We start from the raw sequence: 26,499 nt of genomic DNA, 5'->3' as shown, positions 1-26,499 counted from the left end.
CCTCTTTCCAGTGCGTCATGTATTTTGCTATCCTCAAGTTTCAAGCCTTTGCAAGTCTTGGATCTACAGAAGTATCAACCTAGACTCTACATATTTCTAAATATAATTTTATTGATTTTAGAGAGGAAGAGAGAGGGAGAGATAGAAACCTCAATGACGAGAGAGAATCACTGGGAATCGAGCCTATCACGCAGGAATCTGCCCTGACCAGGAATCAAACTGTGACCTCCTGGCTCATAGGCCAGTACTCAACCACTGAAAAACACTGGCTGGGCTAGACTCTAAATATTTTCAACTTGATGGGCAAAGTCTAGATTTACTTTCTATTTGGTTATTTTACAATTGCTTAAGGCCAATCGGTAAACTTGATAAAAATCACACCAGAGAACAAGTTCATCTGTTGGTATTAACTCTACCATTTAGAAACACATTGTTAAGATGCACAAAAGAGCTAAAAAACTAAAATTGTATACTTCACTTAGTGCTCTGTCTTAGCACTAAGGGCAGTGTCTTAGAGCACTAGTTAAGTATATAATTTTACCTATACGTTCCCAAAAATTCTAGTTTAGCACTTCTTAGTTGGGATTCAGGAATCTGTATTTTAGCAACTCCACCAGGTGATTCTCATCATGAGAGAAGTTTGGGAAACACTGAACTAGAGTATCAGCTCATCAGCCTTTAAAAGCCAGGCCTGATTCTGAAGGATACATTTCATAGGTGGTCACATTTATTTAGCCATTCAGTTGACAGTTACGGAGTGACCACTATATGCCTTACATGTGGAGGATCTGATCCTGCACAGAGCTAGAAATTTAGGTGCTGATATTCTTCGCTAAAGAGACAAGACACAATATTACTCTATGAAAAGTCATGAGCTTATAAGCTATATTAGTGGTATTTAAAATAGGGGGCTCTGGTAAATCGCCTTTGTACCAACTATCTGTATGCCTTAAGCATGTTCCTTAATTTTCCTATTTGCAAAATGAGAATGCAGACTAGAGGTTCTGTCAGGCTCTTCTCTCTGTCTGTCTCCTCCTCTTCAACCAGAGGTAACAAAGTTGATTTTGTCATTTTACCTGCTAACATACATTAGTAGGCAATATGAGAAAATAGATTTCAAGGCCAAAATTATTTGCCAAGACAAAGGATATTTTATAAAGGTACAATGGGGAGGAAAAAAGACTATGGGCTTTGAATCCTGTGCACTCCATCCTCCTCTGGCATCTTCTCATTGAATGACATTGGTAAGCGGCTTGACCATTCTTAACCTGCCTTTTCTATAAAAGGAGGCAAATAATATCTAAATGAGATAATGCTTGCTACATTGTCTGGCACACAAAAGCACTCGCACAGGATAGCTATTACTATAAGAATTATCTGGGGTTTTTTTCTTTTCTTTTTTAATCCTGGCACATTAACCATGTAATTGTATCTTCACAATACCCTGGGAGGTAGTATTACCCTCATTTTGCATTTGAGGAAACTAAATCACAAAGTTCAGGCACTGCCATAGGGTATCTTAGGAAACACCTTCAATGTCTCTCCACATGAAAATAGAGGAAGAGAGAGTCTAAAGTGAGACCTCCCTTGGCTCTTCATGGGGGTCAAATTTGGCACACCTGTTTTCATCCTCCTGGCGTGAATCTTTAAAAGTTTGTTCCCACAGCCTGAAACACCTTCCTCTTACATGTCGCTGAATGCGGATGCAGTGTGGTGTGTGTGCACAAACTGGAAAGACGGGGTCATGGAGTTGTGGATGGTTGAAGGAGTTAATTCATTGTATGTTTCATACATTTTTGGTCAATAATCTCAAATACTTATCAAAGAGAAAAAATACTCCATTTGTTAAGATAATGAAGATAGAGGCTCCACAGAAATAAAACGCTGATGGACGATGACTTACCCAAAAGCATAATGTCCACAGTCGAGTGGCACAGCCAGGAACAGAATCTAGTTAAAATACTTTTATTTTATAGTACTTGAATACTGCTTACAAGCTTAGAGAGTGTCTATCACCTTGGGCCTTAATATTTGTGTATTTCTTTCTGTGGTCCTCATCTTGGAGAGAGAGGATATTCAGTCAGTCTGTTAAGATAAAGAAAATCATTCCCACCCTTAAAAAATATAAATAAATGAGCTGGAAACTCTTCAGGACTGAGTGGTTAATCATGGCTACATGATGAGTAGGAAATTGCTAAATCCGCAATGATGTAAGTGATCACATTCAGAAATCCTGAGACCTCTCTAGCTTGTGTAAAAATCCCCTGTAGGATCACACTCTCACTGCAGCACTACAGTCCTTCCATTCAGTAGGAAGCTTCTGAACAGCTGAATCATGGAAAACTGATCTATGCACCACCACTTAGCTACCTGCCAGTCACATCTTAGGTCTCACCTTTACTACTAGCTCCCTGTAGAGCTGTCTGAGACTGACCACCAATTCCAGAAGTGACATTCTGGATTGTCATGGAAATGTGCTTTTCGTATACTGGGAAAGTTAGAAAACAGGACTCCAAAAAAGGGGACACCTACACTTGTGATGAATAATCACTCCAGTGTGGGTTGTTCTTAGATAGGAAGGTATCTTAGAAACAAGCATAGAAACAGATGGATCTTGGGTGCTCCCTATGCTTTTCCTCATTCATCTTCCTCTTGTGGAATACAAAGATTTATAACAATGATAAAAATAATAAAATTAGGTACAGAATGAGGGGATTCCCCCTTCCTATCTCCCCCCCGCCCCCCGCCCCTGACTTGAGCTTCTAGGTCAAATGGGATGCTTATACTGACAACAGTTCAGATTTCTAAACAAAATAATTGATGGTGACAGTCCATTTATTTTAAAATTCTGCTGACTGTGCTTCCTGCTGTTAGGTCTTGCCACAAAGCTCATCGACTCTTCTTTGGCATCAAAGGCATCAGCATCACCACATGCCAAAACTAAGCAAGGAAAGCTAATGTAAGGGGGTTGGGAAATTGGAAAAGTATGATAACATAAAATGTATGCATCTGGGGATCAAAAGCCTTCTAAATCTCCCAGCATATGTAAAACAGCAGTGTCAGATCCCTGTGTGTGTCTCCAAGCTCATAAAGCAATCCCAGAGATATTTTCTCTGACGTCAAGTTCATCGTTTTTTTAAAGAAAAAAAAAAGACGACTGCTTTTATGTTTCTCCTCTGGTCCTTGCCAGTATTGCTAAAAACAGTTGAATTTTTTAAATCAGATAAATCTGCTAATTTGAGTGTAAATGTCCTCTTGTGGCTGCTTTCCTGGGTGTATTTTATGTCTGATCGGCTGCTGGGTGACAGATGCACTATAGCTCTTGTCTAATTAATATCCTGGAGATTCTGGCTATAGAGTTTATATCAAAACATTGAAATAATTTTAATCAGCTGTTGATCAGAGGCATATGTTCACCAGTAAAACATTATCTTAGATTTTCTTTATACCATGGTATTTTCATTTCTATAAAACTAAAAATTAATAAAGTAATAATTAACAAAATAATTAATTGATAAAGTTTAGTTTTAGAGAACTTTTAGATTCACAGTAAAATTGAGCGCAAAGTACAGATATTTCTCAGATACTTCCCGTCCTCACACAGGCATAGCTCACTCACTATCAGCATCCTTCACAGAATGGTGCCTTTGTTATGACTGATGAACCTACATTGACATGCCATATCCTAATAATTATCAGATAAACCAGAGTTTGCATTATGGTTCAGTCTTGATGTTCTACATTCTATGCGTTTGAACAAATGTAGAATGACTTGTTTCAATCATAACTGTATCTTACAGAATATTTCCATTGCCCTAAAAAGTCTCTGTGTTCTCCCTGTTCATCCCTTCCCCCAATTCCTGACAACCACTGATCCTACTTGATAAGCTCCTATAGGGCAGAATCTATGTTTTCTCTGTCTGTGATTGAATTTACCTCAGCACCCAGCACAGCTCCTTTTTTAAATATGTGTGTATGAGCGTGTGTGTGTGTGTGTGTGTGTGTGTGTGTGATTGTACATATATATTTGAGGAATAAATGGCTTTTTGCAAACATAATGCAAGCTCCTTTGACATCATATTGCTAGCAAAGAAAAATTAAGGCCATCTAAGTCTCCTTGGATACAAGGAGTAATAATTTGACTATACTGGTGGTAGTGGTGAGTGAGATAGTTTAAGTGAAAGATAGGGGGAAAGAAAGACAATTTGTAGTAGTTATTTACTGGGCTAATTCAAAGCACAAAAGTATTTGAATTATCCTGGAAGTATGTTCTGCTTTTCTTTTGGAGCTCCATGAATAATTTCAAAAAAAAATTATCAAATTGATTTAGAAAACCCAAGTCTCTTTGCATGCTGTTTACTCTCTATACAAGGTGATCAATGGGATTCAGAGTAAATTTGACTTCATTTTTCAGTAACAGAACAATTCCTTTAAAAGCATCAAGTCGAGCACTTTCATCTTGCAGAAAGTATCCAGCATAACTGTTTTCTTATGAAGGGATTTTCTGGACACGCACACTGTAGCTTTCAATAGGCCTAATGTACATGAGAATGGTCCTTTGGCAAGATCCCCCTTATCCTCTCCCCACCCCTACACTAGCATTGCTTGCAAACAGCAGAGAAAATAAGAGGGAAAAGTTTATTTTCTCTGTGTGCTTAACCCTTTTAAGTTCACCTCCATTTTCAAGGTTAACTACTACTGAAAAGAAAGCTGGAAGAAACCCACTTCCCCAAACCAAGTTCCTTTCTTGCATTTTACTCCCTACTACAATACCTGATTCCCACTAATATGACAGTATCTTATCCCAGTATCTTTCACAAATCCATCTTGCTGAAGTTTGTCTTTCAAAACTTGACCTTAGAGAGCAGAGATTGCAAAACTAGTGGTCCTTGGCATTATGTATAGGCACAAGTGATGGGACTGTGTTTTTGCTTTTATTTTCTTTTAAATTGATTCAATGGTCTACAACTGGAAATCAACATACTTTTATATTAAAATCTGTATTTCTGGGTTCTTTTAAGAAATTCTGTCTGACACCACAGAGCCTGGTGGCCAAGGCTGAGTTGATGTCCATCTCTTAAAGTAGGCCGAGGTTCTTCATTGCATCATAGGTACTCCCTTCTCACTCATCACTTGTTTGTCCTCCCACTGTAAGCACCTGAATTCTCTGCCTCTACCTTGGGGATTCTCTGAAAAACAGGCTGAGAGGGGACTGAGTGATGGGGAGGGGCACCTCTACATGCCTGTTAGGTTAGAAGAATATTCCTAATAAAATGCTCTGCAATTTTAAACTTGTATTAGGGAACTAATACGAGAAAGCTAAGTAGTATACATACTGGCGATTAAAAGGCAAAATATATTCTAAGATTCAAACAAACATTCAACTTACAAATGGACTACTTGTACTTCCTCATCAGAAAATGACACCTGGTCTCAGGTAGGCCTTTCATCCTGGAATAATCACCAAGCATGAGCTAAGCAGTTACCTAAGAATTATAAAGAATGCATACAGAAGAGTTCATGTGTGCTTCTGGCTTCCTACTTCTATAGCAAGGAAAGTGTAAGATTAGAGATTCTTGAAACTTTCACAGCTTGATCTCCTTAATAGAGAGTCTCTTATCTAAAAGCATTCAGAAAGGTTTTTTTCCTCTCTCCATCAAGAAATTAAATATATAAAACTTGGGCTTATCCATTCTTAGATTTATTGTGCTACCTTTATTCCTTCAGTCTCTGACATTGATAGAACCGAGCTGATGCCCTCCTCTGCTATTTATTAGCTGTTTGACCTCAGAAGAGCTGCTTAATTTCTTTCAGACAGGGTTTCCAAATCAGCAAAATGTCTGTTGTGAGCATTGATGTAATGGGGTAATAAGTAGAAAGTGTTTTGCCTAATGCTGGTACAGATTACTAAATATTTTTGTATATTTGAATTTAATTTTTTTTCTTGTTTTTCTCTTTTTTTTTATTATCCAAAAAAGTTATTTTTGCCTTGTAAGGTCCATAAAAACCCCACTCTTCCAATACTTCTGGTTAACCAGTCTCCTCCATGAATGACCATATTATTTACTGCATAAAACAAATAACTCTACTCTCTGCTTCCTAGAATTTTGAATGCCAGGAATGGAGAAGGATATTTAACCCCTCATTTTACATTTACATATAATTAAATTGAATTGCAGAGGTTTAGTGATTCGCTAAAATCACTTAAGCAGAAGACTAGAACTCTCTCTTCTCTTTAAAAAAAACCACAAAAAACAAAACAAAACAAAAAAAAAGACCATAAATGGAACCAGGTTTTAACAATGTAGATGAGCTCAAAAGACCACATTGTAGGGACTCAGTATATATTTTTAATTGAATAGTGAATTGATTAAGAGGAATAGATCAGTCCCAATTTCATGATCAGACTGGTGATTAAAACAAAGTTTGGTTTCTAGACCTGAGTTTACTTATCAGTCAGCTGGCATGTTTACTTGTTAACTCTTGGTCAAATACCATCATGAAGAATAATATTGGGAAGTTTTTGGTTTCAGAGAAGTTTCACACACTAGTTAATTGTATATCACATTTTGACCACATAATTCCTACAGGAGCTTTTGCAGTTGACTTTTAATATTCTTTAAAAACACTTTTTTTAAAACTATTTTTGAAAGTTGAATACAAAAATCCAAAAGCTACAGTAAATTTGAAATTATCTTATCAAATCAAATTTTCAAAAGGAAAATGCCATTGCTTATTAGGTGTATTGGAGATTGGAGTGACTTTTTCTCAAATAACATTTTGAAGAAAAAAAAACACATGCTAAATAGAGGAAAAGAAAGAAGACCATTATTCACTGAACAACCCTGTCCACATCATGTAACATTTTGTACCTAATCCGTCATCCCATTTGATCTTACTGTTATCTTCACTTTACAATGGAGTATGCCTTTTACAAGATACATACAAGAGATATTAAATGACTTTTCCAAGGACTTCAAGTCAGAATTCAAATCCAAATCTGTCTCCATTTTTCACAGGTCACGCAGTAAGTCATACAGTTTATCATCTTTAAGATTTCTAGCCCTTATAGAGTAGCTCAGTTGGTTAGAGCATCATTCCATATGTGAAGGTTATGTGTTTGATGGGGTCAGGGCACATAAAAGAATCAACCAATAAATACATAAATAAGTGGAAAACAAGTCAATGTTTCTTTTTCTTTCTCTCTGTCTTCTTTCCTCTCTCTCAAATCAATAAATAAAAAATTTTTAAAAATATTTTCCATAGGATTAATAAACATTCTGCTTCATTTGTTTATATGCTAATTAATAATTCAACAATGATTTATTGAATAGTGCACTACTATATATCAGGCTAAGGAAACAAAAACAAAGGCTCTAGACAGCATTCCCAGCATCCAACACAGAACATGACATATAGTAGGCACTGGAGATATCTTTGTTGAATGGATGAATAAATTAATGAACGAATATACTCCTGACCTCAATTTGCTAATCATTTATGTAGTCCAATAGCCACTAGCCACAGAATATTATACACATAGAATGTGAGCAGTCTAGATTAAGATAGGCTATAAATATAAAATACATACCATATTTCTAAGACTAAGTACAAAATAATGAAAGATATCTCATTAGTTTTTAATATCAATTTCATGTCAAAATGTTTGAGGTACACTGGATTAAATAAAACATATTGTTTAAATTAGTTTCACCTGTTTACTTTTACTTTTTTTAGTATGACTATTAGAAAAATTTAAATTATGTATGTAGTTTGCCTTCTATTTCTAATGGGTAGCATCGATCTGGTACCATTAAGTCAGGAGGCACTTACTTTTCTGTTCCAATTTCATGATTAAAACTAATTTTCTTACCTCTAATGTATGATGATAAGTTACACTTTAAATGCACTTTAAGTCCTTTTTAAATGCCAGACTGTGCTCATGAGATTGAATCAATTGTTGGGGGTTAAAATTTTTATATCCAAATGCAAGAGCCCATTCCCATACTCTCTTAAAATATGACTGCCTGTAAACCCTTCCCTCTGCCTCTCACCCGGATCCAGTTCCCTAAGATGAAACCTAACCTCTTCATCCTGGCAATTAAATATGCAAAGCTGCCTCTATTCCACTTCATGCTTCATCCAATTTAGCCATTTAGATTTAATTTATATGATTTCTGGAACACGGTAATGAGCATGCTGTTATCGCCAGTTGGAGTTCTAGTTTTCAAGTCCAACTCCTGCTTAGTCTTCAAGGTTTGATGTAAATATTGCTTACTTCATGCCAAATTCCCATAATATTCTAATCCCATATATTTTTTCCCAAAACACTAATATTCCATTCAAAATTATCTATTCCTGCCTAGCTGGCATGGCTCAGCAGTAGAGTTTCGACCTATGAACCAGGAAATCATGGTTCCATTCCCAATCAGGGCACAAGCCCAGGTTGCAGGCTTGATTTCCAGTGTAGGCATACAGATGCAGGAGGCAGCCAATCAATGATTCTCTCTCATCATTATCTCTCTCTCTATCAATAAAAGCTATATATTTTAAAATACATCTGTTCTTTATTATTGTGGAAAGTCTCTGACTTTTCTGTAATCGTAAACTACCCTTTTCCTATATTCCAAAGACCATGAATAAAAAATTTATACAGAAACCTGCATGGAAAGGTCACTCACTAGGCTTTCATCACGTCTTTTAGCTGAAAGAGGAATAATATGCTGAGGGTTTCTAACCCAGGGAGTGGACAGTCACACCTGTGTGCTCTATTCCACATAAGCAAAGGCATTTCTGCCCTAGCTATAGCTTCTCTTCCCTCCAAAAGAGGACAGCTGCCAAGATGCTCACTGAGAAAGTTGCTGGTTTGTATACAACTGTAAGTATGGATTTGTTGATTCCTTTTGAAGGGAGACTGAGGAAAAATAGAAGGGGTCTCCAACAGCTTTATTTACTGATAACTGAGCATATCCTTATTTGACAGCAGATGACCAATTCAACAATGAGTGACACTGAACAACCCCTATCAATTGGAAAAGATATCAGTAGAGCAGAGAACAACAAGCACCTTTTGCAGGACAGTAAGAGTCCCTTTAAAGACTTATCTCTTGGCGCTGGGGCTTGGCTAAATCTGGCTCACCATTCTGTGAGTGGGAACAATCAGCTTTGTAGGTTGGAAGGAAATATTATAATTAAATGTCCACCCACTTTTTTCTTTCTTTTTTTGATGAAACTTACTAAAATAAGGTGCAAGAACACAGATGAATTTTTGATGAGTAAGTCAAAGCACTGCCGAAGCTGGCTTTTCACATAGAGAAACTTTTTTAATTCACAGAACGTTTTCAGGCCTAAATCATTAACACTGCCAGATCTAATAATAATTAATATGCTACAATCGATGAGATAAACTGGAAATTTTACTGGTGTAGTTGGTAGCAACTGTAGTGTCAGCATGGACTGATTTTTCTGAGAACAAAGTAAAATGTGATTCAAAAATAATAGTGGAGTTTTAAAATTAATTTTAGAGAAATATGTACTATTTATTATATGACTCTTCTAATAAATAATACATTTGTTGAATATAAGGACAATTATTCTTCTGAATAATAGTTGTATCACCACATTAAAGTTACAGATTATACCTCTAAGAGTGGGCAAAGTCCTTTAAAGATGCTGTTAAATTGTCACAGACTCCTGAGCAAAAATTTGGAGCAGGGTTTATAGTGCCTGCTCTTGACAATTAATGGCAAAGGCATCTGCTAAATCACTGCGAAGAAGAATTTTAAGGTACTATCCATGTGCAGTGGAGTAGATAGGTACTCTACTAAATAATTGGACTCGGGCATATAATCCCAAGTCCAGTTAAAGAAATCCCCAAAGTCAAGTTTTTAGAGAGAATGAGAATTGTGTTGCTGCTAGGAATGTGTTCCTTCATTCAATACCGATTTATTTGGCACTACCTGTAAAGACTGCTATCGTTCAAGAAGGCTCAGGATGATAAAAGATAAAATACCCTAGTCACCAGATATTTTTGTTTTTAAGATAAAATTAATATTTTAAACTTCCTGTTTAATAGGCATTTCTGATGAAAGCCAGTTGAGTTCCTGGTGCTCTAAGTGATTATGTGTGCAAGATCAAAGTACTCGGAAGAATAATTCAATGAGAACATTTGTCATTAATTGCTAATCACTAAGTGAAGATGACTTTCAAAATGCCAGCTTCTTGATTCCTGCTTCTCCTTCCCACTGTGGCGTGGTGGATCAAAAAAATAAGGAGTAAGTTGGATGTTCAAAGTGGGAGCAGCTTTGCATAATAGCTACTTAGTTCAGTACAACAAAATAAAATCAGTCATAAGAACCTAAGTTCTCCAATTATTGGTACTATGAATGAATGATCATTTTATAATTTTATGCAAACTATATGATAATATAACAGGAGACCTAAGACATAACTCTGCTACAGAATAGGAATGTTCAAGTCTAGTTATTGGCCAGTTTTCTCCTTATTTCCATTTTATTTTTCTCCAACATCCAAATGATTTTTGGTTTTCTACTTATTACCCATATAATTTTGTAATGGTTGGTCTTTTTTTGCTTTGGGTTCAGTTCTACCTTTTACTATCTTTTTTTGTAAAAGTTATACATTAACCATTATCTAAAGTGTTTCTTTTAACAGCATGTAATTTTCTTCAAAGATCTATAGGAATTCTTTAAAAGTGAACTTTTTGTTTTTTCCTATTTAAGTTTTACTTCAACAAGTTCACTGATTTTAGATTTCTCTGACAAACATAGTGGAGGTATCAAAAAACCAGACATGTTGAAAATAGCTTTTTCTTGAAGCCATTTAGAACCTAAGACTTTCTGCCTTGCTATGTGAAATTGCCCAGCTTGGGAATAAGATGGGTATATGTGCATGTCTGTGCTAGAGAGGTAGTAGGAAGTGGGGATGGGGTGGGAGGAATGGTAAGTAATCTATAAGTGAACTCAGAATGTGTTCTGAAATAGATATGTATTTGCTCTCCTACTTCCCCAATTTCTATCTCAATGTTTGTAATAAATGAATGATCATTTTTCTCTGTTGTTTTGGTTAGACATCTCCTTTCAAAAATAATTTTCCTGGGAGATAAATGGAATGTTCTTTTTGTTTACTTGTTGATAAGGAACACACTGTGGAAGTGATATACTTAAACATCATTTTCATTTTCTCCTATGGCTCTATCTCTTAGAAAAATAGAATTCTCTCATTTTAAAAAGTATTTGTTGGATCATAGAACTTTAGAAATTGGTAGTGGTCTTAGCTATTACCTTTTTTAAAAAGCCTTTACTTTATAAATAAAGAAAATGAAGCCCAGAGAAGAGTCGTAGATTGAAGGTGGCCACAAATCCTTCGTCATTCCTTCCATTGAGAAGTGGAGTCTCATGCCCCACCTGCCGCCCCCTCCTTGTGTTTGGGCAGGCTGTGGGATCGCTTTGACCAGTGAAACCCAGAGGAACCCTGCCATTTTCTGTCCCTGGCCTTAAAAGAATGTCAGCTTCTTCCTCCTGGGTCTGGCTTGCTCTTAGGACTTCTCATCTCAGAATCATGTATTGGTGCTCCACTCCACACCCACAGCTAAGCTCCCAGAGGACAGCTAACATCACTTTCAGTTATGGGAATGTGCCATCTTGTATGTCTAGCCTAGTCAAATCTTTGAAGGGCTACATTCTCAGCATATCCTCCCCTGAAGATATATTATATTATATTATATTATATTATATTATATTATATTATATTATATTATATTATATTATATTATATTATATTATATTATATTATATTATATTTAATAAACACATATATAATATATATTTATATATATAATATTAGATATATAATACATATATAATAGAAATATTATTTCTATTCCATAGGAATATTAAACTAACAACAGATTTTTAGTAAAAACTTTTACAAATCTCGGAGGCTACACTCAGCTGAGTCCCTATCATCACCTGCTCACTCTGCAATGCTCTCTTACTTTGAACACTTTCCTGTTGAAATAGTTAATAAATATTGGAGGAATGAAGATAAGAAGGAATAAATAAAAGCAGGTAAGTGATAAGTAATTGAACTAATTAGATAAAAACTGCAAATCTGGAAATCAGCTGTGACTCTACTTGGTTTGGATTTTGTGTCTTTATTTCCATATAAGGCCAAGGAGAATTGTAACCTTGCCCTGTTTCATGGAATTCTTGACAAGTTCAAAGGACAAGTTGAAGGTGGAGAAGATTTAGGCCTGATGTGTTCTTAGCAATCAATTTATCAATTCCTTTCATTTTTGAGATGTGAAGACTGGGATTCAGAGAGCTTATGGTACAAGTGCTAGCCACATTAGACACTCCCTTTCCAGTGGACCCACATTAAAGAGGTTGGTAAAGCCCTATATAGTAGTATATGCTATATCGAAAGCTGTGATTCTAACCCAGATGATGACTATTTCTAACAATAGTTTACAAGCAATTTGGGCCCCCAAACACATATTACACCAGTGTTCATAACCAGTTTAGGAAGGCATGACCGTCTAAACCTTTAGTAACCAATATGTCATGGGCACTGACAATGACAATAGACACTAGCCTTAACAACTGATACAGTCATACTGAAGGACACCAGCAGCATCTCTCTCTGGTACGTATACGGATGTGGTCAATCGCATTTATCCCTTCCTGCCACTGGTTCCCAGCCCTGTGAACACTGTCACATTACTGTGACTGCATTTTGATGGCCATAATACAATAGGTTCCATGATGTGTCTCCTGGGAATCACTTAGCCCCTCATGATTCCTGGAACAATATGCCACCCTGTCTCCCAAATCATGGAGCATCTCAATGTTTTCAGTTTGTAAGTAGGAGAAATTAAGTTTTATCATCTCCTCTTGTTCCATCTAAGACATGAACCAGCCCAATAAAATATATTTAATTACTCTGGAACTCTCTACCCCTCCACATCCTACATTCTTGTTCTATAGTCCCATTATATAGTGGAATATTCTTTGAAAGGCCGAAGGAGTAATACAGCCATGAAAATATGGTAGAAAATATTAGCATGAGATAGAATCTTTGGTATTTTTAAGTTATAATGGAAAAATATTTGTAAGGGATAGAACACAGTATCTGCATTTAACAAGCTTATTTGTGTAGCTCTGAAAAAAAATATTCATTTAAAAGTATTGATTATAGTTTATAGTTCTTTCTAAATAAATTGCTCAATTTCCTAGCCAATGGGGAATGGTTTATACAGTTTGGCATAAATGTCTCTATATTACTTTGGCCCAACTCTGCTTTATTGGTAATAAAGGTTCTCAGACATTATTTAAGTATAATTTGACTGTAAATGAGGAATGAAGGCCTCATTCTCCCATACACAGAGTAGTTAAAATTATAGCACACTTACTTCTACAAGCCTGTTGGTGTGTTCACGAAATATCGCAGCATATTCTTTTATTTCCTTTTCCCGACCATTCTTGGCAGCTTCGATGAGAACCAAAAGTGGGACTGTCGTATCCAAAAAGGAGTCTGACACATGATCTATAATAGCCTTTCGGAGCTGAGAAGAAACAGAAAATCCATGCTTTTTTAAAAAATCAGGAAATAGTTCAGCTTATTTTGTAGTTTTACAATCTCAGCAGCTACAAAATTTTATATATATTTTTTGCACAATCCCAAAAGTCATATTTATGACTGTGTATGTATGTCACTTACAAAGCTAAAACAGCCATATATTGGAGAAAATATCATTGAGCAATAGCTCTCTTGCTCTCAAAAGTCACTAATTTTTCCTTTAGTTGTATTTACCCCAGAAGTTAGATTATAAGTGATAATACTTCATTTTTTCCTTCAAGAAATTTGCCTATTATAATGTTTATGCACATGTACAAACAACATGGTACATCATGTATTTTAATAATTACAAAATTATGAAATGTTTTCTACCTTGTTGGAGGAACTGATAAATTTTGATTAGCTAAATTGCAGACTTCATGGTAATTAAACCAAGTTATTTCACTGATTATGCCAGTTGATAATAGATTAATAGAGCAAGGAGAATAATAAATGAGTGTGATGTCCAATTTTCTTCATTTGCATTAATTGTTCTAGCCCTCACACCTTAAATTATTAAACAAGTGTAACATTGTGCTACAATTAGTTCCTTTAAATTAGATTATGTATAAGCTTATAAATGACAATCAATGGCAATTACTGTACTCAGCAGATAGTTCCAGAAATTTAAAACTGCATTAGAAAATTAATAAATGGAATTTATATAATATTGAAGCCTTAAGGATCACAATATCATGAAATGTTTCATTAATAATTTCAATGACTATGAATGGCCCCAGAGTTTTTTTTTATCACCTCCTCATTTACATTAATAATCTCTATACAATAAAACATAGAAGTTAATAGCTATTAAATAGGAAATTTGTAATTTGCCTTTTGTGAAAATTATATTTTAGGGTATTTTTTTAATCCAATAGACATTTAACCTAGTTTTGGATTACATGAGAGATAATAATACACTTTAAAGGGGTTGAATGATGTAGCTACATACAAAAGAGTATATTCTCTCTTTCATTCAGAAAAATGAATCCATAATAATTATAGATTTCTGAGAGAAAAATGCCTCTGCCTAAGATAGTAGAACTTTCTCAGAACTGTGAAATTTTCTGGCTACCGACAATTTCACAAAGGCTGTAGGAAAACTTCTATTTAGTATGCAGAAAGGCAAATCACTGATGACAACTAATTAATATTTACTGAGCACTTACTAGGACAGGGTGTAGAGTACTAAGGGGTTACAAGGCAAACAGAGTGAATGGCCAATGTATTTGACTTCCATAAAGAGTGAACCGAGGAAGTCAGGCAAGAAATCATAAGGTAGCACTTGAACTGGGAACTACGAGTAGTACTAGTTCCAGATACATAAAAGTAGAAGGGAACTCTCAGAAGGGGAACCGTTTTAAAGGGCAATTTCTCCCCTTCATCTTTTTCCTCTTTCATTTGTAACCAGCATTAAAGGTATGCAATTGAAAGCCATCAAACATATGGGAGGCAATTTAAGCCAAGGACAAGATCATAGAGAGAGATAAAGTGAGAAGAAGTCAGAAAATAAAATTCTAGGAAGTCATAACATTTGCCCGGCTGGTGTGGCTCAGTGGTTGAGCATCCACCTATGGAGCAGGAGGGCACAGGGGTTTGATTCCCAGAGAGGGCACATGCTTGGGTTGCAGGCTTGATCCCTAGCAGGATGCAGCCAATCAATGATTTTCTATCATCATTGATGTTTCTATCTTTCTCTCCCCCTCCCTTCTTCTCTGAAATCAATAAAAATATATATTTTTAAAAAAACAAATAGTACCATTTGTGGGAGTCATCCAGATGGAAGAGTAAAACCTAAAAAAAGAGACTGGGATGATAAGAGCAAATGGCCAAAAAACTAAAGGAGAAACTTTAAAAAAAAATGATTGTTGACACTCTGACAGATGTCCACAATCCTCAAACCCTTTGCCCACCTCCACCCATCCCTCCCTTCTCCCCCTGGCCATCACTACACTGTGTGCATGGCCTAATCAAAGAGCATATAAAGGAGAAAATTTCAAATAAATCTCCGTGTCAGTGCTCTTCAGATAAACTTACTGTACCAAACACAACTATAATACCTACATTATGAACTTGTCGAGGCTTCTTTTCTATTTGATTCAATTCAATAGATATACTGAACACTATTCTTTAGATTTCTACCAAGAGCAAGGTTGTGAAAAATGTCAAGGTGGAATTGCATGTTTATTTATAATCCAGTGGAAAAGTGAGTTATTAAATATTATAATAAAGGAAACTATCTAGAACAGTGTTTTTCAACCTTTTTTGGGCAAAGGCACACTTGTTTCATGAAAAAAATCACAAGGCACACCACCATTAGAAAATGTTAAAAAATTTAACTCTGTGCCTATATTGACTATATATAAAGTCATTCTCTTGAATAGGAATCAAATAAACACAAAGAAAGTATTTTATAATTACTTTATTATGAAATATTAAGTAAACAAAATAGTGAAAAATTATAAAATTCTTGTCTTGTCTGCACCTACGGCACACCAGGCAACAACACCAGGGAACAGCGGTTGAAAAACGCTGATCTAGAAGACTGGCAGCAAGCAGATTTCAAAAGATAATAGGTTTCCAAATATAATTTTAAAGATAAGTTAAATGAAAATAACCAAGACTTGTCTATTAGATTGGATCACTAACAGGTTAACTGCTGAAAACTTAGTGAGCATAATCTGGAAAAGTAAGAGCAGGAGTCCTTTTGCTATGATTCAAAGAATAAATGGGAGACAAACAAGAATAAACATATTTTTAGTAATTTAGGACTTGAAGAAGCAATATCAACTATATCAAGACAGTTTTAAAAAGGGATTGTTTCTCATATAAAAGACTTTGATGTTTTTCCCATCTACTACTGTACACAGGAAGTCAAATTGTCCTCTTATGCTTTAAAAAGAACACATTTTTTTTTTAATCTATCATCATACAAAAAACCTAAGGAGATGGAAATAACAATTGTGACACATTGTGCCAAGTTTTGTAAACACTTCAATAGTTATAGCAATCTTCTTCCAGTGCTGCATCCGTTTGCTATGGTCTGTTCCTCTCCCCTCTGTGATACTACCTTTTGTCTTACCTTCATTTTAATGGTCTTTACTCCCTGTTCTTTTCTTTTTTTTAAAATTATTTTTTAAGGTTTCCACTATATTTTCCCAGATATTAAATAAATTCTTTTTTCCATACACAAGTGTTAAAATACATTACAAATGTGAGATTGAAGGCACAGCCAATTTACTGTTAATTACAGAATAAATAAATTAACTATTTGGCTAAATTATTTTTTTTTTAAATACTAAACCAAATTAGGAGCAATTGTGCGGTGTTTTGTTTGTTTGTTTGTTTGTTTGTTTTTTGCATTTTGTAAGGCATGTTGCTAACTACATAACACATTAAATGAGAAAAGATGTACCATGTATGTGAGGTATTAGGTTCAGTAGGACAAAACTAGGACTGGAAAATGAGCTTCCAAATAATTCTATGCCAATGTCTTCAAAATTCTGTTGGAAAATAAGCTAAAATGATCTGACATAATATAATGTCAAATATAATGAGCTCAATAAATCTTCTGACCCATAACTGTACATTCATTCAAGTTAACGAATGCATTTTGAGCTGCCTACGGGCAAGGCACCCTTCTAGGAAACCTGAGGAATGCCGGGGTGAAAAAGACAGGGTAACTATTAGGGAATTAGAAATGCACAAAGAGTTTGATGAGTACCTTTAAAAAAATGAATGAGAAAATGTACAATGATTGTCATGGTGAACAAGGCTTTATATGAACTACATGTATTCCATTTTAAAAGCTGAATAGAAAGTAGGAAATACAACATCCTAGGAACAGAGACTATAATAAGCAAAGAAAATAGAAGGATCCTCAGAGTAACGTAAGTACTTAGTGTTACCAAGACATAGTGGTAGATTGAAATAAGATCTCAATGAGTATAATAAAGGTAATGGGAAAAAAAATTTAGGCAAAAAAAAAGAAAAAAAACACAAATTAAGACAAAAAGAATAAAATATAACAATAAAATGGACATAAATTGGTGGCTTGTGCTAGACATGAATGATGCCTTTAAGAGGTAGCACACAGTTAGCAGGCAGGAAAATATCTTTTGTTTGGAGAGCATCTTAGGCCATCCAAATAATAAACAGCACAATTAATGCAACCAAACCATAATGTTCTCACTGCATCATCTATCTTGCTGATTCCTGGTCATTCACTAGTAGCATCACATTCACAGCTATGATTAGGGACTATAGGAGAGGCTTTTGCTGCTTTACATCTCATCCTCTGGACCTGTCTCTGATTTCAGCTTTTGCTGTGGGGAACAGACCCAAGGCCTCCGAAGACATCCCACCTTGAGTGCGTTCCATGCTTCTCTAGGTTGTTCTTTCTCGGGGCCTGCTCCAAGCCTCTGTAAGATTCTCAGCCCAAGTACAAATGGGCTGGAAGTTCTGAAGAGTCAACGCCACTGGGAGCACCCTTCAGCCAATGGGGAAGGGAGCTGCTGGATAAAATCCCAGCCTCCCTCCATGGGTCAGGCAATTCTGGAAGGCATTATATGCCTTCTCAGTGGCCCTTAAGCTCCTGTTGCCTATGGTGGCAACCTCAATAGCATATCCTTTCCTCCTTCCCTATCTGTCCTCCTACACTTCATGGTCTCATACACTCACTTCTTGGTTTCACTTCCCAAATAAACGGCCTGTAGGAAGGCCCCAGTCTCAGGATCTGCTTTCTGAAGAATTCAATATAAAATTGACATGTTTACCTGGTGTTAATGTTGTTTGGTTACATACCAAGTAGCTGACTCCAATGTTTTACATAAACTACCCAATGACAATCACACTTTGCCACTTCTGCTTTGCACACCATTGGGTTTGATTCTGCCCTTGGATATGGCGACTGTGAAAGAGGAATTATTATAAGATGGAACTAGAAACACATATTAGGGACAAGACAGAAGGCCTTGAATGCTATGCTAAGTAATTTTCTTTTATGTTCTAACATATCCATATGGGATATTTTTCACTTCAATTACACTATCATTTATACCTATATAAATACCTAGGCAGCTCTATCTTATTTATTTCCATAGTATTTTTCTGTCTAATGGAATAACTCATTCCTTTCACTTAGGTGATAGACAGAAACTTTAAAGAAGAATCCAACATGCCCATGTAGAAATGAGAAAACCTTAGAAGCTGCAAAACTAAGATTTGAAGTAAGTGGGAGGCCAACAGAAGTTAAAGGTATATGTATTTTTTAATAAATACCTGTATGAAAGATGTCAGGCACAAAACCAAACTGAGGGGCTTTCCATCTTTCTCACTACAATTTAATGAAAGGATTTGAGACATCAATTTTTCTATCTCCCACTGATGTAAGTTGTTTGGGATCTCAAATAAAAAATAGTATATTTCTCTACAATCAAAACCCCAAAGTGAAAGCTGTATGAGAAAACTGTAAGAAAGCCCAGCCCCACACAGCCCACCACCACCAAATGAGGAAACAGAGAATGAAACTGTCAGGGACAGAGGAAAGAAGAGAAAGTATTTTAGAAAAGAAATCCTTAGGGAACTAGGACAATTTATATTTGTGCATGTTAATGGCATTTTAATTTTAAATCAAATAGTAAGATATAACTTTCAAAACTCAATTGACTAATAGGAAATAAATTACCTAACAATTAATTCAGCATATACATACTGTGTCAATTTAATGGGACTTGTATCTTATGGATACTTAATATTATTTGATGATAATAATGATGAAAAAGGAGGTATAAATCCTCCACATTTTTTTTCTGAGTGTGGCACTAGTACTAACAACATGAAGAAGAGATGAATATAGCAATTTAGCAATTCAGCAACTAAAGAATTAATCAAGTTATAATTCTGTGGGTTTTTTTTTTCTTTTTACCAGAATTCTGTCTTATTTGACATATCTTAAGTGCTTTCTTTGGCATTTAAGAAATAAGTTTTTTTTCTCAATATATACACATAACATTTTTAACTTGCCTTTAATGAAAGTAAATGTATGTTTCACTGTGAATAATACAATAGATGTGGAATAAATTCATTATTTTAAAATTTTAAGAAAATAAAGGTTTAAAAATCTTCTTCCCCTATTAAGAATTTCAATAGGTATGTATTTCTCAAATAAATAATGGGAAAGAAGACTGAATGAAGAATAATATTTAAATTATAAAAACATGTCAAATAAGAAAAAATAATTTATGGCAGTAAAATCAGGGTATTAGGCTCTGGAAGTTCTGAAGATGAACTTACAAATTAGAGTGAGGTTGAACAGATGTGAGCTCAAAAGTTGGCTCTACAAGGTAGTTGGTTGATGTTTGCAAATTGACTCACCAAAGGAATAAAGATAATACTATGGCATTATTTCTTGTTTTAGGGATAAAAACAAATAATGTAAGGACTACAGTTGATAGAGAGCTTTGGAAAGCATTTATTAAATGAGCAATGTCCTAACTATCATTTTAAGGATTCAAAATTCAGTGGGAAGAGAAATACTGGCTAAATATGATCACTGCTATAATAGAATAACACATGCTATGAGTGCTCTGGGAAGAAAAAGATTAATTCCAGCCAGTGAAAAACGCAAAGGTTTCATTGGAGAAATAGTATTTATGTTCCTCTTGAACTCCCTCAGTGGATTAGGGGTTAGGTAGGGGAAGTCGGAGGAGCCAGGAAGGCACCAAGTTGAATAAGCCATATATTCAAATACACATGTGTGTTTGGGGGTGGGGAGAAAGGTGATGGGAAACCTGGTGAGAAGTCAGGAGACTTTTCAGTCAGAGAACAGGTTAATGTGCTGCTGTGGTGGGAAGAAGAATGGAGAAAGTGAGTGGAAGGGGAAAGAACATTAAGAATTATGGGGATTAAGTTGGAGCCAAATTACAGAGAATCTGGAACACCATGCCAAGGACTTTTGTCTTTGTTCTCAAGTCACAGAACAAGAGGGCTGAAACAAATAAACACTAAGTCACCTCCTATGACATTTCATCTTGTTGACCTAAAATGTATAATTTGCTTCTCTCTGGATATGTCTAAACAATTTATCGCATTCCTCACAGAAGAAATTCAATGATTCTTCGAACCAAAGTTAAAACATTTCTGTGTTGCTGATTGACAAGTCATGGGTAAGCAAGGGGAGTAGGATGAATGGGCAGAACGATGGATTCTGTTTTATTTTTTTACTAAAAACCAACACAATCTATAACAAGAGATGAACATTAAATATTCTAAAGAAAAACATTTCAAGGGTAGTAGCTTTCTCCTTCCTGTGTGAAAGAGTTAAGATGCTTAAAGCACACTGCTAGATAAATTTTGCAAGAAAAAGAAGAGGTGGAGATGACTCACATTACTGTTTAAACTTGTTTTTATTTTTTGCCCGAAGCCAAACATCAGGATAAAAAGTGAGGTCCTGGGAGGGAAAATAAGGACACTGAGAATGAATCAGAGCAACTACTTCACTGACATTGAAGATCATGGATGTGTCTAAAGACCACCCCTTCCTATGTACTCATGCCACTTCTCCCATGAGACACAATGCTTCTCCTTGCTCCTGTTCACCTGGGGCAGGGTTGGTGACTATTTTAATCTACATCATGTGGAGGAAACAACATTCTAGTGACTTTGGAGCTTAGGCATTAAGAAGCACTGAAGCACTGAAACATCATGTAAGAAGTCCAGGTTTCCCTGCTGGAGAAGCCACAGAAGAAAGCCTAGGAGATTAGAAACTACATTGAAAGAGGAAAGAAGAGGCACTGAGGTCTCAAGTACCCAGCTCTGAGCACAGACACAGCCACCATTTGACTTCCACTGCATGGGAGGCCACAGTAAAAATACCATGGAACTGGCCTTGCTGACCCCAAGCCACTCTGTGGAATCGTGAACATAATAAAATGGTTGCTATCATTTGTGGTGGTCTGTTCAGCGGCAATACTTACCCAAAGCAATGAGGATGTTGACCTGTGAAACCACGAGAAATTTTCATACCTCTGGAACACAGCAGTTCTCTACAAGCTGGGGACATTTTCTTTCTCTGAGAAAGATTACAGTAGGTCCTCGGGTTACGTCAGGGATCCGTTCCAATGGCAATATAATGCGATTTTTGCCGTTAGTTGGAACCCACCTATGTAAGCACCTACGTCACTCACATGGAGCACATGCACAGTAGTAATGAAGTGACACAGTAAAATAAATTTAAAAGAAAGATAACAATTCCTGACCGTTACTTGTGGTAAATAAATAATAAAAAACATAAATCACGTATGTACATATGTCAAATTGACGGGACTTTCTTTTTTTATAAATAAATGGGAGATGGCAACGTAACAACAAAGCAACATACATTGAGTCCGACATAACCCGAGGACTACCTGTATTAGTAACCCTCAAGCTCTTTCTATATTTTACTGACAATAGTGAGGTAGAAATTCAAGTAGGATTATAAGATAAAATATAAGATTCCTGGTTAAATTTGAATTTCAGATAAACACAACTATTTTTTTTATGTAATTGTGTCCCATGCAATATTTGGGGTACATTTATACTAAAATATGTTTGTTGTTAATCTGAAATTCAAACTTACCTAGGCATTCTGTGTTTTTATTTGCTAAATCTGATCACTCTACATGCAAAGAATTCCTTTATCTTGACATTACAAAAGCATTAATTCCAAAGCTTTGGAGATAATAAATGTAGATTAACTCTTAGTGCATGACTTCATTGAAGGCATAGAGGAATGAAAGATAAAATTTCTGATAGCTCCTAGGAACAACTTTTCCAAGTCTTAGGATGAGGAGGTGGGGTAGAAATCCTGAAGAAGACTGAAAATAGCAGCCAAGCAGCCAACAGGGAGGATGGCTCTGTGGTTCACAGTTCCTGAGTCCAGTGTAGACCCTGACCTGGTGTAGATGCAATGCCCCTTCCTCTTTAGAGATCACCTGGCCACACTGGCCTGCTTTCTCATCTACATCGTAAAACAGGTTGTGGTACGTTCCTTCCAGCTCTTGAATTCCATAATTCTAAGTGCTGACAGTAGAAACAGAATTCACATTAAAGCTATAAAGTTGAGATTTTGGACTTTTCCCAGGCTTCAAAATTGTGTTTTACACAGCTAATATTAACTGGCTGGGGATCCATATTTATTCCTTTTCCAAATCTATTTCTGGATTAAAAGATTGCTCAGGTCATTTTTTACTAAATCTTCCCATTAAACTTCAATAAAATATTGCATTAAAAGCTTAGGGTGGAAAGCTTCTGGCCCTCTTTTATGAGTTAATGGTGACCAAATTAGCATTGTGCATGAAAAAAGGACTCTGGTTTTTAAATAGTGGAAAGGAATGGAAAGCAAGTGTCTAAAAGAAATAGCAGTCTTCATATTTCTAGAAAAAAAATAATTTGTGGCATTATTCTGCACTTCTCAATTACAAAATGAAATCCTTTCTAATCCTAGGATCCTGATAACCCAAGTTTGAAAAATAGCCTTAACTTAAACAGAAACTCACTTGTGGTGCATCCTAAAAAGATCTGGAAGGAGTAACTGGCAGGGTGTCTGCGTGACTAGCTGTTTGCTGTAAGCATGTGGATGATAAACTCAGTTTCTAACATAATCGATCAATCCACCAACCTTCTCTAAAAACTGACTATATACAAGGCCCTGATAGGGATTTCATTTAATTCTCACAGCCCTATTGTGCATTATTTATTCCATTTTATAGGTTCAGAGCAGCTCCAAGAGATAAAATCTGTCCCCAAGACCACACAGCTGATGAAAGTAGAGTCAGCATGCAAATGTAACTCTGACTAATAAGTCACACACTTTTTTCCTCCCTTATGTTTGTCACAAAAACAGCTGAGGTATATGAACACAGAATGGGTATATTTATTGTTCTTATTTTGTGTTCTAAATTAATTTTAAAAGAACAAAACAAGATATAAATATTCCAGCAATGGAAAAAGGGCTCATTTTGCATGCTGTTTCTGTCTCCATGTCCCTCTCCTTCCTTACCTGCCTTCGAAGGTCTCTTGTCTTCTTGCACATATTGTCTATTGCAATATTCAGGGTATTACTCCTTTCCTTTTTTCCAGTCTGCAATGAAGAAAAAATGACATAAGTAATGATATGAAATTACTCTTTAGCATTTAACAATTTGCTTTCTAAATTTTCTGAAAATAACAGCTTGAAAATTCAAGAATAGGTTTAAAACTCGCTAAGATATTGCATATGATTCATAAGCACTTCACATAAGACTAAGGAGTACGGTGATTAAAACTCACATTATTTTCTTCTTTAAGCTTCTGTAATAGGTCTGATATATGGTTGGGTTTCATTCATTGTGGCACTAAGCAGAGCATTACCTCTAAAAACTGATCTTCATATCAACTTTTTAACTGCTAAGCACACCATTAACTTAAAAGCATTAGATGCCCAAATTGTCAACTTCTGTGGGAGTTTCTGAAGTCATTTTCATGGTGTATTGTGTAAGTTATGCAGAACTATACTGGAGTTTTGCTAAATACTAAATAAAATATGCAGTGCAAATTCATACAATTTGCAGAAGTTGACCACAATTTCAGCTGACAATATTCCAAGAACAAACTGTTTCAAGTTCTTAAGAACTGGAAACTGTTTTTGGCTCTTTAAGATAATTTGTGCAATACCTATTCGTTCTTTCAGCAGAACAATTCTCTGTTATATCCTTAACCTAAATCTTCAGGCTATTAAGTGCATGGAGAGTCACCTTGGTTGGTATTTTCTACATATTACTTTTGTGGGAGACAATCGAAATTGAATCTAATAATACTTTCTTCAGCCATATCTTGTATAAAAGAGATTGAGAAAAATTACTATGTGATTCACCTCTAGAAAACTGCTACTATTTAAATTAATAAACTGAAAGGGCTTTTGAGAGGAGACCTTGAACATCAGGAAGGCAAGTTTAAGCAGCTGATAAACTGATGAAATCTATAGCATGGACTTCAGAAAGGACATTGAGGCAAAGTGTAGACCAGGAGGCAGGATGCTATATTCAACCTCCAATACGTAAATCCACACCACCAAGCGGAAGGACTTCTTTACAGGAAGTTCAAGGCCATCTATACTCTATCCTAACCTATCTTTTTAGTCTTATCTTCCACCACATATTCTTAAGTTCTGTCCTTTATAGTAATAATATTCCAATATTTTATATGTCTCTTTTCCATGTTCTTTCACATAATGTGCCTTTGACTTCAGCAAGTGTCTCTTCAAATAGCACGCTGTTAAAATCCTACCTGTTCTCCAATGGTTTCAACAAAGACTTTCCAGCACTCACTCAAAAGCAAACTCTCACCTGTCCTTGTTCCCGTAGCATTTTGAATATTTCCCAATATGCTCATTTTGTTTCTGTGCATAATCATTACCTTTACAAACCTGTTAGGATCATGATGTTGGCAATGTGTTTTTTGTTTGTTTGTTTTTTATATTTCAGACAGTAACTTGTATAGGACTCACTGAATGATACTGACTAGTTTGTAAATGAACAACTTGATTCAAAACACAGTGCAGTTTTATTAGGAGCCTACTATATGCCAGGAAGGTGTCCTACTAAATTCTGGAGAAGACTTTAATACCTACCTACCAAGGCACAATTAAAATTCTCAATTGGCTGAGGTTGCTGGTACCCATCTAAACCTTTAATTAGATCTAGATTTTTCTCAGCAACAGTGTTACTGATATTTAAGATAGGGAAAATCACCACAATTTGAGGCTACACTCTATACACTGCAGGATGTTTGGCATCCATGCACCCCTGTCAACCAAAACCTACCAGTAACTCCCAGGCACTATGATAGCAAAGTTTGACCCACACATTTCCAGATGCCTCCTAGGGGGAGACACTGTAGGGAACTACTATGTCCTTGAACACGTTTTATTTTTGAAAGAAAGTGTGAAATGTGTGCATTATGGAGATTATGTCCAGTGAAGAAACAGAGAAGAAGACAAAGAGGCAGATGAGTAAAATTCTGGGTGTTGAAATAAGAACAGCAACAGTGACAATTACTCAGATAAAAGTATGACTACCTTTCCAGCTCCATCCAGAATTATCCATAGTAGCAGTGGAAAACTGTGACAATCTAATGTAGGGCTATGCAAGGCAATGGCATACACAGATAAACAATGGTATATAAGACAATTATTAATTTCACCTAAAGAACTTAGCCCTGATTCTCCAGTTCCATGCACTGCTAGCTCTTGGTTGTGTCTCTTCCCACTTCATGAAATTAAAGATAGTCAAAAGAGGCAGGAGTGGTACAAAGAGAACCCCCTCACACACACACAGACACACAGACACACACACAGACACACACACACACACACACACACACACAGGGTATGAGGAATAATATGTGTGACTTCTGCTGTGTTGGCCATAAAAACTCACTAGCTTCTGCAATATGATTCATCAGAACAACTACAAAATGCCAGCCTTCTCAGAGAGAGCAGCAGTGGCATGCAGGCTTTAATAAAGAATAACAGGAAGTGACAGCATGAAAAGATTCAAAGTGGACTATAAAGATGATTTCTTAATTTCTACCCAGCGCTTAATCTTAGTTTAAAATGTTTCATTGGGTCAAAGGCATTTTGTTCTCTAGGTAATAATAAACAGTCCCTGTCATGATAGGAAGTAAAAAGTCTTCCTTCTTTCTTCCCTTCCTCTCTCTCCTTCTCCCCATCTTTCTTCTTTTCCACCTCCAGCTTTTTTATTGGGTTCTTGCTCTATTTATCCAGATTTATTGGGCTTCCATCAAGCCATTGTATGCTTTTATTCCTTTTGCATGGCATAA

The 26,499-nt window shown here is 35.8% G+C and overlaps 1 protein-coding gene across 5 annotated transcripts in view; it reads right to left on the bottom strand.

Moving 5' to 3' along the window:
- The window catches only part of CTNNA3 (catenin alpha 3), a 1,202,853-nt gene that overhangs the window by 533,293 nt on the left and 643,061 nt on the right, over window positions 1-26,499 (bottom strand). For all 5 annotated transcript variants that reach the window (XR_014796805.1, XM_084904252.1, XM_084904255.1 and 2 more), the window contains 2 exons: window positions 23,681-23,761; window positions 13,433-13,585 (listed from right to left, as the gene is read on the bottom strand). Coding sequence is in view for 4 of the 5 variants with exons in the window: in XM_084904252.1 (XP_084760378.1) it covers window positions 13,433-13,585; window positions 23,681-23,761 (234 nt within the window). In the remaining variant the exon portion in view is untranslated. The remainder of the gene's footprint in view (window positions 1-13,432; window positions 13,586-23,680; window positions 23,762-26,499) is intronic.

The sequence above is a fragment of the Pipistrellus hanaki genome (genome assembly GCF_964339955.1).
Source record: "Pipistrellus hanaki genome assembly, chromosome: 14".
In the NCBI taxonomy this organism is placed as follows: domain Eukaryota; kingdom Metazoa; phylum Chordata; class Mammalia; order Chiroptera; family Vespertilionidae; genus Pipistrellus; species Pipistrellus hanaki.
Note: the sequence above shows the minus strand (reverse complement) of the source record. Positions and strands in the feature narration are given on the sequence as shown.